Here is a 13456-nt window from a genome sequence, read left to right on the forward strand (position 1 = left end):
TGTCACTTGTCGTCATCACGTCATTTGCCTAAAGGCGTGATTAAAGGTGTCTTCAGCCAGGACACGCGGGAGCGTGATATCCCATAGTACATATGTTGTACCTCGTTCCTCTCCTTCAGGGAACAGTAGTTATATGCATAACATTACGTTAGGCTGTAGTTAGGGTGTAGAAATGAATGGAAGTCAACGCAAAGTACCTGCAAAGATAGAGAGACATAACATGTGTGTGTGTGTGTGAGGTTTGGAAGAGAAGGCCCAGTTGTGATGGGCATGCTTCTCCACTGATCAACAGATATAGTTCTGTTATAGAGTTTCCTTCCCCCTCTTTGCCACCCCATGAATATTTTCTCTAGATCCACCCCTGACTATAGGCCACATTCTCTAGACAGATTTTTGAGCAGTCTACTTCTTTTTTGATGGGTGGAGTTTAAAGTTTAAATCGCTAGCAGTAGGACTGATGATGGCCGATGGAGAATTTTTAACCTATCGCCCACCCCGACTGTCTCAACTCCAAAAGTCCCGGGGAGGATCGAGGCGCAAAGCGGGGGATGAATCATGATGTATCAGCCTTGGCGTCTCCCCAAGCTGCAGTAAACTGATAACCTACAAACAAATATAGACGTTTTTTAATTTATTACATGTCATGACCTTCATTGGGGTGCAGTTATGAGGGCGGTGCCCCCCGGATAATGCTAGGGAAACGCTGAATCAGGTGTGTCGGAGCAGGGGAAAAACTAAACTACTTGTACATTCGTTTCATTTTTTTTATTTTCCAGATGCAACAAGCTAAAACAGCTCTTTTTTGAGGACTAGAGTTGGGTAACACTGTCTGTTTTGTTCCATTTAATATTTGAATTTTATTGTGTTAGTGAGTAAAAACGAGGACCACACACTTTTCTACAGGACTGTTCCAGAAAAATATAGTATTTATAAAAACAATCCAGACAAGGAAGCTGTTGCCCCATATTTTACTCTAGAGTTTTTAAGAAACATTTAAAGGAATAGTTCAGACAGTTTAACGTGAGGATCTGTAGAAAGATTGTGAATGATTATTCTTACCTGCTGAAGATGGTGCTTTGAATTACCTCAATTTGGAAAAATATAGTTTAGGTTTTCAAATAAGGCTTTTGTCTTAAAAACAATTAAATAACAACATTTGCATGAACTGCTATAAATTTTTGATTATTGAAGGTGTTTTAGGATGGAGTTGTTTTAAGTCTGAGTGGACTGTTTTGACAAGCTAATAATGGTCAATTCAAGCAAATCCACTTCCAAAGCATTTTTTGCTGTCCTCAAATAACTCTAGTTTTCTCAGTTTTCTAAATTTTAATTCAGTTTATGCGAACACTAAGGCCGCTACTAACAACTAGTGCTGGGCGACATGGAAAAAATTCTATATCACGATATGGATAATTTTATATCACGATAACGATATATATCACGATATACTCCAATTACGTACATTGTCAGTTATTCTCTGAAAAATATGAAAAAATAATCTAATTTCTTACCTTTTTCAAGCTTTATTTCGAAGTGACATTTAACTGAACTTTCACAAATGAGATCTGCTGCATTTTAGTGCAGCAATATATATGTACCTGTTAGACGTAACAGTATCAAATGACAACAGACTCTATTATCTTCGGCCGGCTATAGTTTCACTTTTGGCAACTTTCCCAGCTCTTTTACAACTTGTTTGACCTTGCACTTTTTGGATTGTTAAATATTCTTTTTCGTGGTTCTTCTTTAAGTGATAGAAGAGGTTTGTTGTGTTGGCGTCAGATGAGAAAACAGTCTAATAGCAGAGTTAGCATTAGCATCAGCAGAGTTAGCATATTACCTTTTTCTGCTCCGTGTCGGACTTCTTGAACCAAATCACAGACGTCCCCTTCGTTTTGGTAAATGTCTTTCTTCTTGGGCTGCCTGCTAGCTGTCTCTACTTGTTGCGACCCTGGGTTTGATACTTCACGCGTCTCCATCTTTCAGCACTTATGGTAAACACACTGCGCCGCACAGAAAGCTGCTGCCGTAAAGCATGTTGCAAACCCACACATAAAGCAGCGTCATGTCGCAAAATAGTTATTTTTTCTTCTTATTTATCACTTATATAAACTGAACTTATGCAAAGTGACAACACTAATACATTCGTCGCAGCCTACGTTATAAAATATTTACATGAATCATTGATACAATTATGATAGAAACGACAGAAACGATAGAGACGATAGAAGAAAATATATCACGATAGACACTTTTCTATCGTCCCCACGATATGTATCGTTATATTGCCCAGCACTACTAACAACTATTTTTTAATTTGATTATTTTATTGACTTTTTCAGTTAATATCAGAACTGCCGATTGTTCTCCAAAAAGAAAAAAAAAAAATTCAGTTTGTTTTATATTGAATTGTCAACTTTGGCATTTACAGTATATCACAAAATGTGAACAAAGACTAGCAAATTGAAGAACAAAATATAGATTTAAAGTTCCAACTTTTGCAAGAGAAATAAAGTAAATAAAGCTTCTTTTTATGTATTTAAAACAAAAGTCCTGAATATTCAGCGTGTAGTAAGACTGGTTAGTCTGCCGGATCAGCTCATCTAGTCAGTCAAAGGTTGACTCAACTCTTGGCAGACTGATACCAGCCTATCTATGCTCAGCACACATATATCCATGTAGTAACATGGACGTTGTTCATTTGAGACAAGAGCAATAAACTAAAACAAAAGATGTCATGCAAATGTGTACAGGTTTATTATTAGCTAATGTAGCTTTCTTTCACAGCCGAGTCAGTTTTGAGAGAGCGGGGCCCTCGTTTGGCTAGCTATTAGCCTAGCCTGGATGAAGACTTTTTGCCTCTTTCTCCATCCTTTGTGCTCTATGAATGATGTCACAGCTGATGAGGTACTAACTATTAATAATTATTAGACAGAACTTCACTTCAAAGTAGACTGAACTAGACTAGCCTATTAGGCCTAAAAATAACCTTGCGAAGCAAACAAACCACCCTTTGTCACCACTTTAGACTCCTTCAGCCTTTGAAAACTTTTATTACTGTCTCAATACAGCTGCAGCCGCTGACTTTTTTTTTTTTTTTTTGCTATGATAGTTTGAAGTGAAATTGTAACTCAGACAGAACCCACAGGAACTTGACTGACCTAAGCACTGTAGAGTAGTGGTGTGGAAATGTTTAGAAAGTAAAAGATAAAATTCATAAATGAATATGTGTCAACTAAAAAAAAATGATGCTAACTAATTACCATAATAGACATAGTCAATTAGGCCAGAAAAATTGCAGCACCCTGGGCAAACACTGTTTTTTAAACCCGTACACCACTGTTAGTTTCAAAGGATTATTCTGTCAAAAAAACAAAAAACAAATGTTTTGATATTCCTGCTAAAGTGCCCCTGACTGCACCAGAAGTATGACAGATAGCTGCTGCCGCCACCATTTGCTTTTGTAAATAACCAGAAATATCCAAGTAATTACAAGTATATTGCAATCCTAATAATATAGTAAAGGTCTCTAAAATTGTGATTGCTTGAACCGCACTGAAACTTAAAGACCAGATAGAGGTGTTTTAAAACGGCGGCAATCTACTTTGGTCTAAGCTGCATTTGGATTAGCCGTTAGCCCATCAGTCCTGTCAGAATTAATTTTTATCTCTCCAAACTGAGGTTGTTTAAAGAATTATCTGCAAGAGGTACATAGTACCCTATTTCATGTCTGAAATATCCCTTTAAGCTGTAAAGTTAACACTTTCACCTACTAAGAACATCTCGTTCACTTCTCTGGTGGAAGAAAGTGGCTTTTAACTGCGTACTATTTGCAGACAACACTACTTGTTACCCCCCTTGAGATGCTGAGTCTTATACGTGTGATGTGAGTAAATATTTGTCTCTCTTCCCATGGCTCCTTTGGTGAACTGAATGCTGAAATCGAGCTTCAAACGCTTGTCCTTTCTGCGCCCTATTTCGGTGAAAGTATCAAACAGCAGCTTTCTTATCATTTATTTATTAAAAAAAACAAATATTTTTAGTATTCATAATGCCTCCAGCTGTCATTGTATGGTCTCAGCTGGATGAAAAAGGTTTTTAACTGGTATGAAATCACTTCTGGGATGGATGAAAACAATTAAAATCTCTTCTCAGACCCTGAATGCTACTATCCAGCAGCGTCTGTCTGTTGATGTGCTGCCTGCAGAGTTGTTTCTCTTGACTTAATAGTTTATTTTAATTTTTGTTAGTCTTGTTTATAAAAATTCTCCATCTGATGCAGTGTTTTTCACCACAAGATGTGACCGAGCCTCTGCCTTCCTAAAAGTCTTCTGTCGTGATATCAACAGAACAACTGTGTGTTAGACCATTACCAATATTGGCACACTGTGACTGTAACACAGATTCAGTGGTGCCAGGTTACAATTCTGTTTTCAAACTATTTTTCTTGAATCATCATGGAGTGGAGAGCTATTCTCACTTTCTAACGTTGATCATCAGACCATTGGACAAACTAAGGACTTAAAGAATTTAAATTTCTGTTTTCGGACAGAAGGAGAGGGAAGTCATCATATAGTTAGAAAATTATATGCTTTGAATCAAAACTAATTATCATTTCCTCCCATTAAATTATCAAGTCTTTTCTCCCACTCTAAAAAATAATGCACTGTCAGAATAGTTATTCAGGGTGCCTATGGATAAGTATTAAAGCACTCTTATGACTTTTTGGTGAGTTTTCTCTTATTATTGGGGCGGCTGTGGATCAGTGGTTAGAGCAGTTGTCCTCCAACTAGACAGCTGGAGGTTTGATTCCACTAGCATGTCACCTGTTGAAGTGTCCCTGGGCGAGACACTAAACCCCTCATTGCCTCTGATGGGTCCCATTGGTGTATGAATGTGATCTAAAGCACTGATTAGTCTCTATAGAATGATTTATTCAGATTAGCTTTGTAGAGATTCAGTAAAGCTGTATGAATGTGCGTGTGGATGGGTCAACGAGGGCACAGATTGTGTTGTAAAGTGGCCTGATTGGCTAGAAAGGCGCTATTTAAGTACAGTCCATTTATTGCAATTCTGTTTCTGTCTCAATTTTCAGTTTGCAGCTTTTAGGGAAAAAAGAAAACAATCTAAGAAAAATACACATACACACACATACATACATCAACTGTGGGTCTTGATGAAGACCTTGTAACTTTTGATAGCAGTACATCAGACATTGTAGACAAAAAAACTATAAAATAATTCCCCAATGATAACAAAAGGATTATGGTAAAACAAGTGAGAATACCCAGCCTTATTTGGAGCTCTATAGCTCAGAGATACTTCACAGTAGGAAGAGCAGTCGAAAATTAAATGGAAGGTTAGACAGAAAGTTGGACTTTACATGACTGAACTGGCTTTTTGTAGCTTCATCAGTTGTTTTCACAATCACAGTTTAGGTTTTTTTTTATTTTACTACATAATGTTCAACTTAATGTGATGATGTCAAACACTAACTTTTGATGTCTAAACCTTTCAAAAATTTGCAAACTCTTAATTTTCATAAACTATAGTTTTTATAGTTTATGAATCAAATCGTAGCCCATTTTGTCTTCTCTCCCCCACTGTTTATTTTGAACAGTATAAAAGTTATAGAACCTAAAAGTCATGGCATCCATCTCCTGAATGAGTTGAATGTTTTGATCTATGAATGGCTAAAATTGCACAAAGTATGCAGAAGTAGTTAGATTGCAAAAAATGTACAACAACAATTTTGTGACTGCTATAATACAGAACTAATTCAATGATAACTACTATACTTTGCTTTATTCAAATATTTATTTGTTTTTTTGTTTTCTTTATCTGTTGCAGGTTTAAGGATTTTTAATCTTATTGGCTCCAGGGCCTACCAGCTGCCCAGTCAGGCAACAGCCAGGCTCACTGTGAGTGGGGGGAACCAGCAGTGAGACTTGGAGACCTTCTCGCTCGACACAACTCTGCTTCACCCACCTCCTGCCATCCTCAGAACCATGTCTATCCCCAGCAGCAGCCCAGAGAAAGAGAGCTCCACTGGGTCTCAGTTCGACTGCCCCTCGTCCCCTCCTGGCATGGACGCAGACCCCCCTTCGACGGGCAGCCCAGTGCTCAGCCCGGACTCCTCCTCCCATGATGCAGCGCTGTCAGCTCCAGCAGCATCCCCGGCAGACTCTGAGAACCTGAGTCCTGATGAGCTTGAGCTTCTGGCCAAACTGGAAGAGCAGAACAGGTGAGAAGAGCAGCTGTTTCTGTAAAAACAAAATTCTTGTGCTGCTTAACTGATGCAAATCCACAGTTTAATTGGAACAGTTGAAAGTGCAACTGTTTCATCAAATACTTGAAGTGCATTTTTTATTTGAAACAGTAACGGATGTGTCAGAAGTTTGAAACAACAGGTTATTGTTTTCAAGCAGAAGTAACATGAACTTAAGCTCTCCAGTTCTTGCAGTTCTCTTTTATAAAATGTTTGATATTGTTTTACACGGAGTAGGAGAGAGGTCACCTACAGACTACAGTGAATCAAATTCCCAACACTGTTAGCATTTATGTTTTTGGACTCAGAGGAAACCTGAACAAACCCAGGCAGGAACAAACAGAGGGTGTAAAGCAGGAACCTTACCGGTGACAAATGACAGTATTAACAACCACCTCATAAAAAGTGTAGACTGTAGACATGAACTGGAACTATTGTGCTTCTAACAGGCTTTATTCCACGCTAGATGTTTAAATAGTACTGTATTGTAAATAGTTACAATATTTGTCAATCACACTCTCACTCGTCTATTGTTTTCTCTCATGTATGTTACACACTATATACAGCACTTTTTATATTCTCACTCACACACTGATTATAATATCACTGGGCCAAAGCCACCCAGTGGTAAGGAGTAACTTGAAGTAAAGCTCACACTGAAGCTAGTTTTATTACCCAGATTAGCTACAGTTTTCAGTGTTTTCAAACGTATAATTTAAAAATACTATTGATGTGTTTGAAATGCTCTCTCACTACATTGTCCTTTTGGTTTTTGCTGAGAAAATGTAATTACCATCATTTGTCTCCATAATACTGATGTATGATATATTTGCACATCTGTGATTAAGTGGTATTTTTTTGTTATATTGATTTACACAAGCATGGACTGCAGCTGTTACTATTTTACAGCTGTCGATGTACTAAAATTAGGAATTATTATCACCTACAAAATATTTCGGTACAGCACAGGATTACAACAGCTGATATGCAGTAGCGTCACTTCAAATTTTTTTAAAGATTTCTTAAGTCCTGCAGCTCAGGAAGAGGAGGAAATAAGCTACCTTACATTAAAGACATCTAGATTAGGGCTGCACAATATATTGAAAACTTATCATTGTCACAATATTGGTGAGCACAGTATCAATATCGCAAAGGACTGCTTAGATTGCAATAAATCATAGAGCAGACCTATTTAACCGGCAGCATGTGGGCAGGGTACAGCCCTTTGAAAAAGGTTTAGAGCCCCTCAAAGTTGCCACAATAGTAGAAGTCTGCCTCTGTCAAACAGACAATCTTTGGTAAACCATGACGACAGAGAGGGGTGGAGTGTGTAGCACAGTTGTTTAATTGACCTTTTCACAAACGAGAGACAGAAAAACCATATTCAGACCTGCCACTGACATTCACCTGGCAGCTGTCCTTCTGGTATGAAACATGACATCAGTGAACATGTTCACACTCAACAAAGTGAGATCTCTTCACTGATTAAAAAAAAAAACAAAAAAAACAAATAAACGGTTATTTTATGTTGTTAATTTGATGTGGATGCTTGAAATACTGCAAAAACGTATATTATTTCACAAATGCTTTTGTAAGCGATCATTATTTGCATTAAATATGTAAAGCTTAAATTCTTAGTATAACTGGTTCATATTTTTATTGCCCAGTTGCATCTACTACTTTTAGCAGCCAATGGAAATTATATTTATAGCTAACTGTAAATTTTATGTGGTATGGCGGCACAGTTGCCAAGTTTGCCTCCCACCTGGGGCCTTTCTGTGTGTAGTTTACATGTTCTCCCTGTTCACACGTTGGTTTTCTTAAGGTACTCCAGTTGCCACCCACAGACCAGAAACATGCCTGTTAGGTCGTTTGACAACTCTAAGTTGTTTGAGTAAATGTGACAAAGGGTGGTTTGTCTTGTTTGTCTCTACGTGTCCCTGTGATGGACTTGCGACCTGTCCAGGGTGTCCCCCGCCTCTCACACAGTGACTGCTGCAGATAGACACCAGCTCCTCATGACCCTACATGAAAAATCAAGTAAGAAAAATTGATAGACGAAAGGATATTTCATATTTGGCAGAACTGAGTTATTATCTTGGCCTGGCCCTCCACAACAGTCCCAGTTTTGTCCTTTGAAAATATAGCAGCCCACACCTGCTCACACATCCCATCTATTGTATTTACCCACTTTTCTTTTCTTTTGATTTTTTGTCCTTTTGAGCTTTCCAACTTTTCAAAAATAGTAGCTTCATTCAAACCATCAACATATCTGCTAGATCCCATCACAACCAGACTGTTCAAAGACGTATTTCCCCAAATTAATATTCCCATTTTGGATCAGCTTAATTTTTCTCTAATGAATGGTTACGAACCACAGAGCTTTAAGGTTGCTGTAATTACACCTTTACTTCAGAAACCCGATCTTTATTTAGGAGTTCTGGACAAGCATAGACCTATATCTAATCTCCTATTCAAATAGTTGCAAATCAGTTGTGTGAATATCTGGACAGAAATAATCTGTTTGAGGAGTTTCAGGGTTTAGATCTCATCATGGTACAGAAACAGCACTGGTGAAAGTTACTAATGATATTCTCCTGTCCTCAGACAGTGGACTTGTGTCCATACTTGTCCTGTTAGATCTCAGTGCTGCATCTGATACAGCTGATCCAGATATTCTGTCACAGAGGCTTGAACATGATATTTGGATTACAGGAACAGCTCTAAAATGGTTTAAATCACATTTATTTGATAATGTTCATAATGACTCTACTTCATTCACCAAAGTTTGTTATGGAGTTCCTCAGGGTTCAGTGCTTGAACCAATACTCTTTATGTTATATGCTTTTATTCAATAGTTATTAGACAGCTTAGAATAAATTTTCATTGTTATACTGATGATACCGAGTTATATTTATCTATAAAACCAGATGAATCCAGTCAGTTTCTTAGATTACAAGAATGTCTTAAAGACATAAAAACCTGGATGACTCTTAATTTTCAGCTTTTAATCTCAGATAAGACAGATAAGACAGAGGTAGTTGTTTTTGGACCTGAGCATCTTATGAACAAACTTTGCAGCCTTTTACTTCCTCTGGACGGCATTAATTTGGCCTCCAGTTCTAATGTAAAAAACCTTGGTGATGTTTTTGATCAGGATGTCTTTTAACCCCCACAATAAAAATGTTACCAGGACTGATTTTTTCACCTATCTAATATCACTAATATTAGAAACATCTTGTCTCAAAATGATGTAGAAAAACTGGTCCATGCATTTATCACGTCTAGGCTGGACTATTGTAATTCTTTATTATCTGGGTGTCCAAAAAACTCTTTAAAAAGTCTTCATTTGATCCAAAATGCTGCTGCTAGTTCTGATGAGAGATCGTATTTCTCCAGTTTCAGCTCCTCTACGTGGACTCCCTGTCAAATTCAGATAAGAATTTAAAATCTTACTTCTAATATAAAGCTCTCAACAACCAAACAGCCTCTTATATTAAAGATCTTATTGTTCTATATTTTCCTAACAGACCACTTCGCTCTCAGACTGCAGGTTTACTCGTGGTTCCTAAAAGTAGAACAGGAGGCAGAGCTTTCAGTTCTCAGGCTCCTCTCTTGTGGAACCAACTTCCAGTTTCTGGCTTAAGAATTTCCTTTTTAATAAATCCTACAGTTAGGGTTGGTTTGGGTTTCTTGAGCTATCCGTCAGTTATGCTGCTAGAGGTTTCTTCCTGTTAAAAGGAAGTTGTTCCTTTCCACTGTTGCCAACCTGCTGCTCAGGATGGGAGACTGCAATGAAGTGAAGATTCAACGCAATCTGCTGGCTTTCCTAGACAGATAACTTTTACTAAATGAATTTTATAATGTAAATGTGTTTGTACAGTGCTCTTAGACAACTTTTGTTGTGATTTGGGGCTATATAAATAAACTGAATTGAATTTTTCTCTTTTTGTGTCACTGGGGACCTGGTGCCTATCTCCTGTGAGGCAACAGCGATAACCACTTTCCCGCCATTCTGCCCTGAACTTTATCGTTGCAATATTTAAAAAATTGAATGAAATAAATAGCAAAGTTTTCCCAACAAAATGTTGTTTGTAGTAGCACTATTAGTGAGGAGGGAAAAAAAAAACATCAAATGAGGAACTGAAGCTTCACTTGCTCATTCTTTTTATGTATAAGCTAGCAATGTCACTGCAGCATAAACAGCTGCTTCAGATGTTAGAAAAATGGCAATTAAACAATCCCATGAGCGCTTGCTTCAAAAGCGAAGCAAAGATTCATGGGATTGTTTATGATCCACTTATTCATTTTTACCATGTGGCAATCAGTTAGTAAATGTAAAGTGTGTTATTTCATTATTGCTGTTCTTCTGGTTCCTTGCTTTAATTTTGGTGATTAATAGCCACCTTGCCTAAGGTTCTTCTGGCACTGAGTGACCTGTTGTCAGCGTTTCTTGAGTACAGTGATGTAGAAAGATGAATCACTGGTCTGGAATAGCTTTATGGTCAGCATAAGCTTGTAATGATGAAATAAACTACAATTGGTGGTGACTGATCTAAAAAAAAAAAAAAAAAAAAGCTTTTATGGGCTTTAGTTATCACTTTTTTTCAAAGTCATCCCCCTTAAGTAAATTGTCTTTCGTGTGTCAGACTGTATGTTTGTTTGTATGTTTTCAGATTGGTAAAGGTTTAAATTTTCTAAAATGCAGTGCCACTTTACTACAGTTGCCTTTAAGCCTTTTCATAGATGTGTAAGAATCCAAAGCTTGCCTGGCTAAGTAACAGTTGCTGTGCTGTGATTTGGAAATTACTGCTTTATGGCTGGTTCACTGAACAGTCCATTAATTAATTAGTAAGGAACTGTTTGTAAAGCTGGGTGTTATTCAGCTGAGAACCTCATACTTTTCTCACTTTATTTATTGATGAACAAATGGAAAAAAAAACTATCATCAGCAATTTTATTGGATTTTGGAGTTTTATCATTCCAAAACTTTTTTTATGCACTTAAATACTGACAGTAATTATTGGGAGAAACTTAATGAAGTTGATATAAAAAAAAGAACAAATTGTGGTGGTTGGGTTTTCCCCTTACTCTCAGTGGGATCTGATGGTTTATTTTTTTATTCTGATTTAAGATCTGAAATGTTTAACATAATGAAATGTTTCTGAATCATCTTCTTATCCTGTCAGACAAGATCATTAAATTAGGACGAACACTTTGGTGTTTGTGTTTACTGTCAAACATCTACAGAAGTGAATGACAGAATTTGTCATGTCATCACAGCAAAGTCTGTGCTGATAACAGTGGTCACCACAGGGTTCATACCTTTAAAACTTTGTCCTAAATTCATTGGGATACTCAAAGAGTTCTATCTTCCACCAAAGCTTATGGCCTGTCTCTGACAGTCCTCTGGATCTGCACAAAAACTTTTTGGGTTTTGCCACTATTCACACGCTGCCTCTCCTACAAGTTTTAAGATGTACGTTTTGTATAAAGTTGCTGACAGGCTAACAAAACAAACTAAAAATAATTAACAAGAAAATATTCCTCCATCATGGTGTGACATCTTATATAGATAGATAAACAATTGAGTAAGTCATTAAAGCCCTAACATTCTCTGAAGGGCTGCATGTCACTCACCAGCTTTCATGCAGTTTCATGCTAAAATCATCTTGAGGTGAAAAACAAAGAAGTTGTAGCTGTTTTGGTCAAACCTTGAGAATAAAGTTATGCGTGATCTCATGCAGTAATGTGAAAATGTCATGCTCAGATAATGTGGTGTAATTGACTCTCAGATACTACCCCATCGAATTTTAGCTCCACATTTGTAAAATTGATTGAATTGTAGCCATTTTTGTGTTTGCTTTTGTCAGTTTGATGTGGCCACCTTGAATGGGGTTGACTCCAAAAGTTAATCAGCTTTATTTTGAAGTTTTAAGTGCAGGATGGATGACTCAAGTGACTTTAAAGAATCAGAAATATAGAGTCAAAGTGAGATTAAACCTAGCATCCATGAGGTCAATTAAGGTCTCCTTATTAACATACTGTAATAATTAAATTTCATAAATAATTATAAATATATCTAAATAACATTACTGTCTGTCCGTCATCATGACTCTACAAGGAAAACAAAAGGACTGGAAAAAGTCATCAAGGGTTAGTTTTGTCTAACAACAGTTTGTCAAACTGACTAACAGTCTGACCCCTAATAACAGGACATCCTAACAAGGTGTGTTGTTGTTTGTCATGATCCAGTTCATGTAGGAGCCCAGCCATCTCTGAAGCTCGATGTCACACCTCCCTGCTGATTAGATCAGCCTACCTGTCACTCCCGAACATCTGGCATAAGACAAACTCCGTGTGGCCACTCTCTTCATGAAGTGTTTGTTTGCAGGTTGCTGGAGGCTGATTCTAAGTCGATGCGATCCATGAGCGGTTCCCGGCGCAACAGCGGCTCGTCGCTGGTGTCCAGCTCCTCTGCCTCCTCAAACCTGTCACACTTGGAGGAAGACACCTGGATCTTATGGGGCCGTATTGTCAATGAGTGGGAGGAGTGGAGACGCAAGAAGGACAAGCTACTGAAGGTGAGGGAGACACAGACACAAGGTGAGAAGTAAAAGAAAAACATACATGTTTGTGTTTTTACAGCTGTGTGTGTTTAAAAATATGTTTGTTGTTCTGTGACTTCACTTTTCATGACTTCCACCCTTCCACAAAGGGCAGCTGTATTAGTACACTGCACCAGTACTCCTCTCTGTCCTTTATGTCCACACTGTGTGACAAAAAGAAAGCACCCAGGGGAGGAGGAGATGGATGTGAGAGGAGACAGCAAAAACTAGACATGGCTAAAAGGAGGGGAAGAGAAAACAAGCAAAAAAAAGATGTCAAAATAGAGTTAGGAGATCCATCACTGTAAGGCTGCAACAACGAATCGATAAAATTCAATGATAAAAAGCGTTGGCAACAAAATTCATTATCGATATGTGTCGCGCAATTTATGCGTCACTAACGTTGTCGCGGAAACGGTGACGTCACCCGCAGCGTGTTGTGAAATCTGAACAAACTCCGTCCGCTCCGTATGATGATGAAGAAGCTACGGCTCCTCTTCCTCACTGCAAACTTTCTTTCTGCTACTCCATTACCGTTTTGAGGGCCATGTTTTACTCACTGCAGGTTAGAATCTGCTGA

General features: G+C 37.9%; 1 protein-coding gene across 2 annotated transcripts in view; it reads left to right on the forward strand.

Annotated features, from left to right (window-relative positions):
* si:ch211-239f4.1 (EVI5-like protein) overlaps positions 1-13456 on the forward strand; it is a 65325-nt gene that overhangs the window by 20826 nt on the left and 31043 nt on the right. For both annotated transcript variants that reach the window (XM_017427745.3, XM_017427746.3), the window contains exons 2-3: positions 5851-6244; positions 12663-12852. In XM_017427745.3, coding sequence (XP_017283234.1) covers positions 6009-6244; positions 12663-12852 — 426 coding nt within the window. In that variant the 5' untranslated portion in view covers positions 5851-6008. The remainder of the gene's footprint in view (positions 1-5850; positions 6245-12662; positions 12853-13456) is intronic.

Source organism: Kryptolebias marmoratus, linkage group LG3, assembly GCF_001649575.2.
Source record: "Kryptolebias marmoratus isolate JLee-2015 linkage group LG3, ASM164957v2, whole genome shotgun sequence".
NCBI classification, from domain to species: Eukaryota; Metazoa; Chordata; class Actinopteri; order Cyprinodontiformes; family Rivulidae; genus Kryptolebias; species Kryptolebias marmoratus.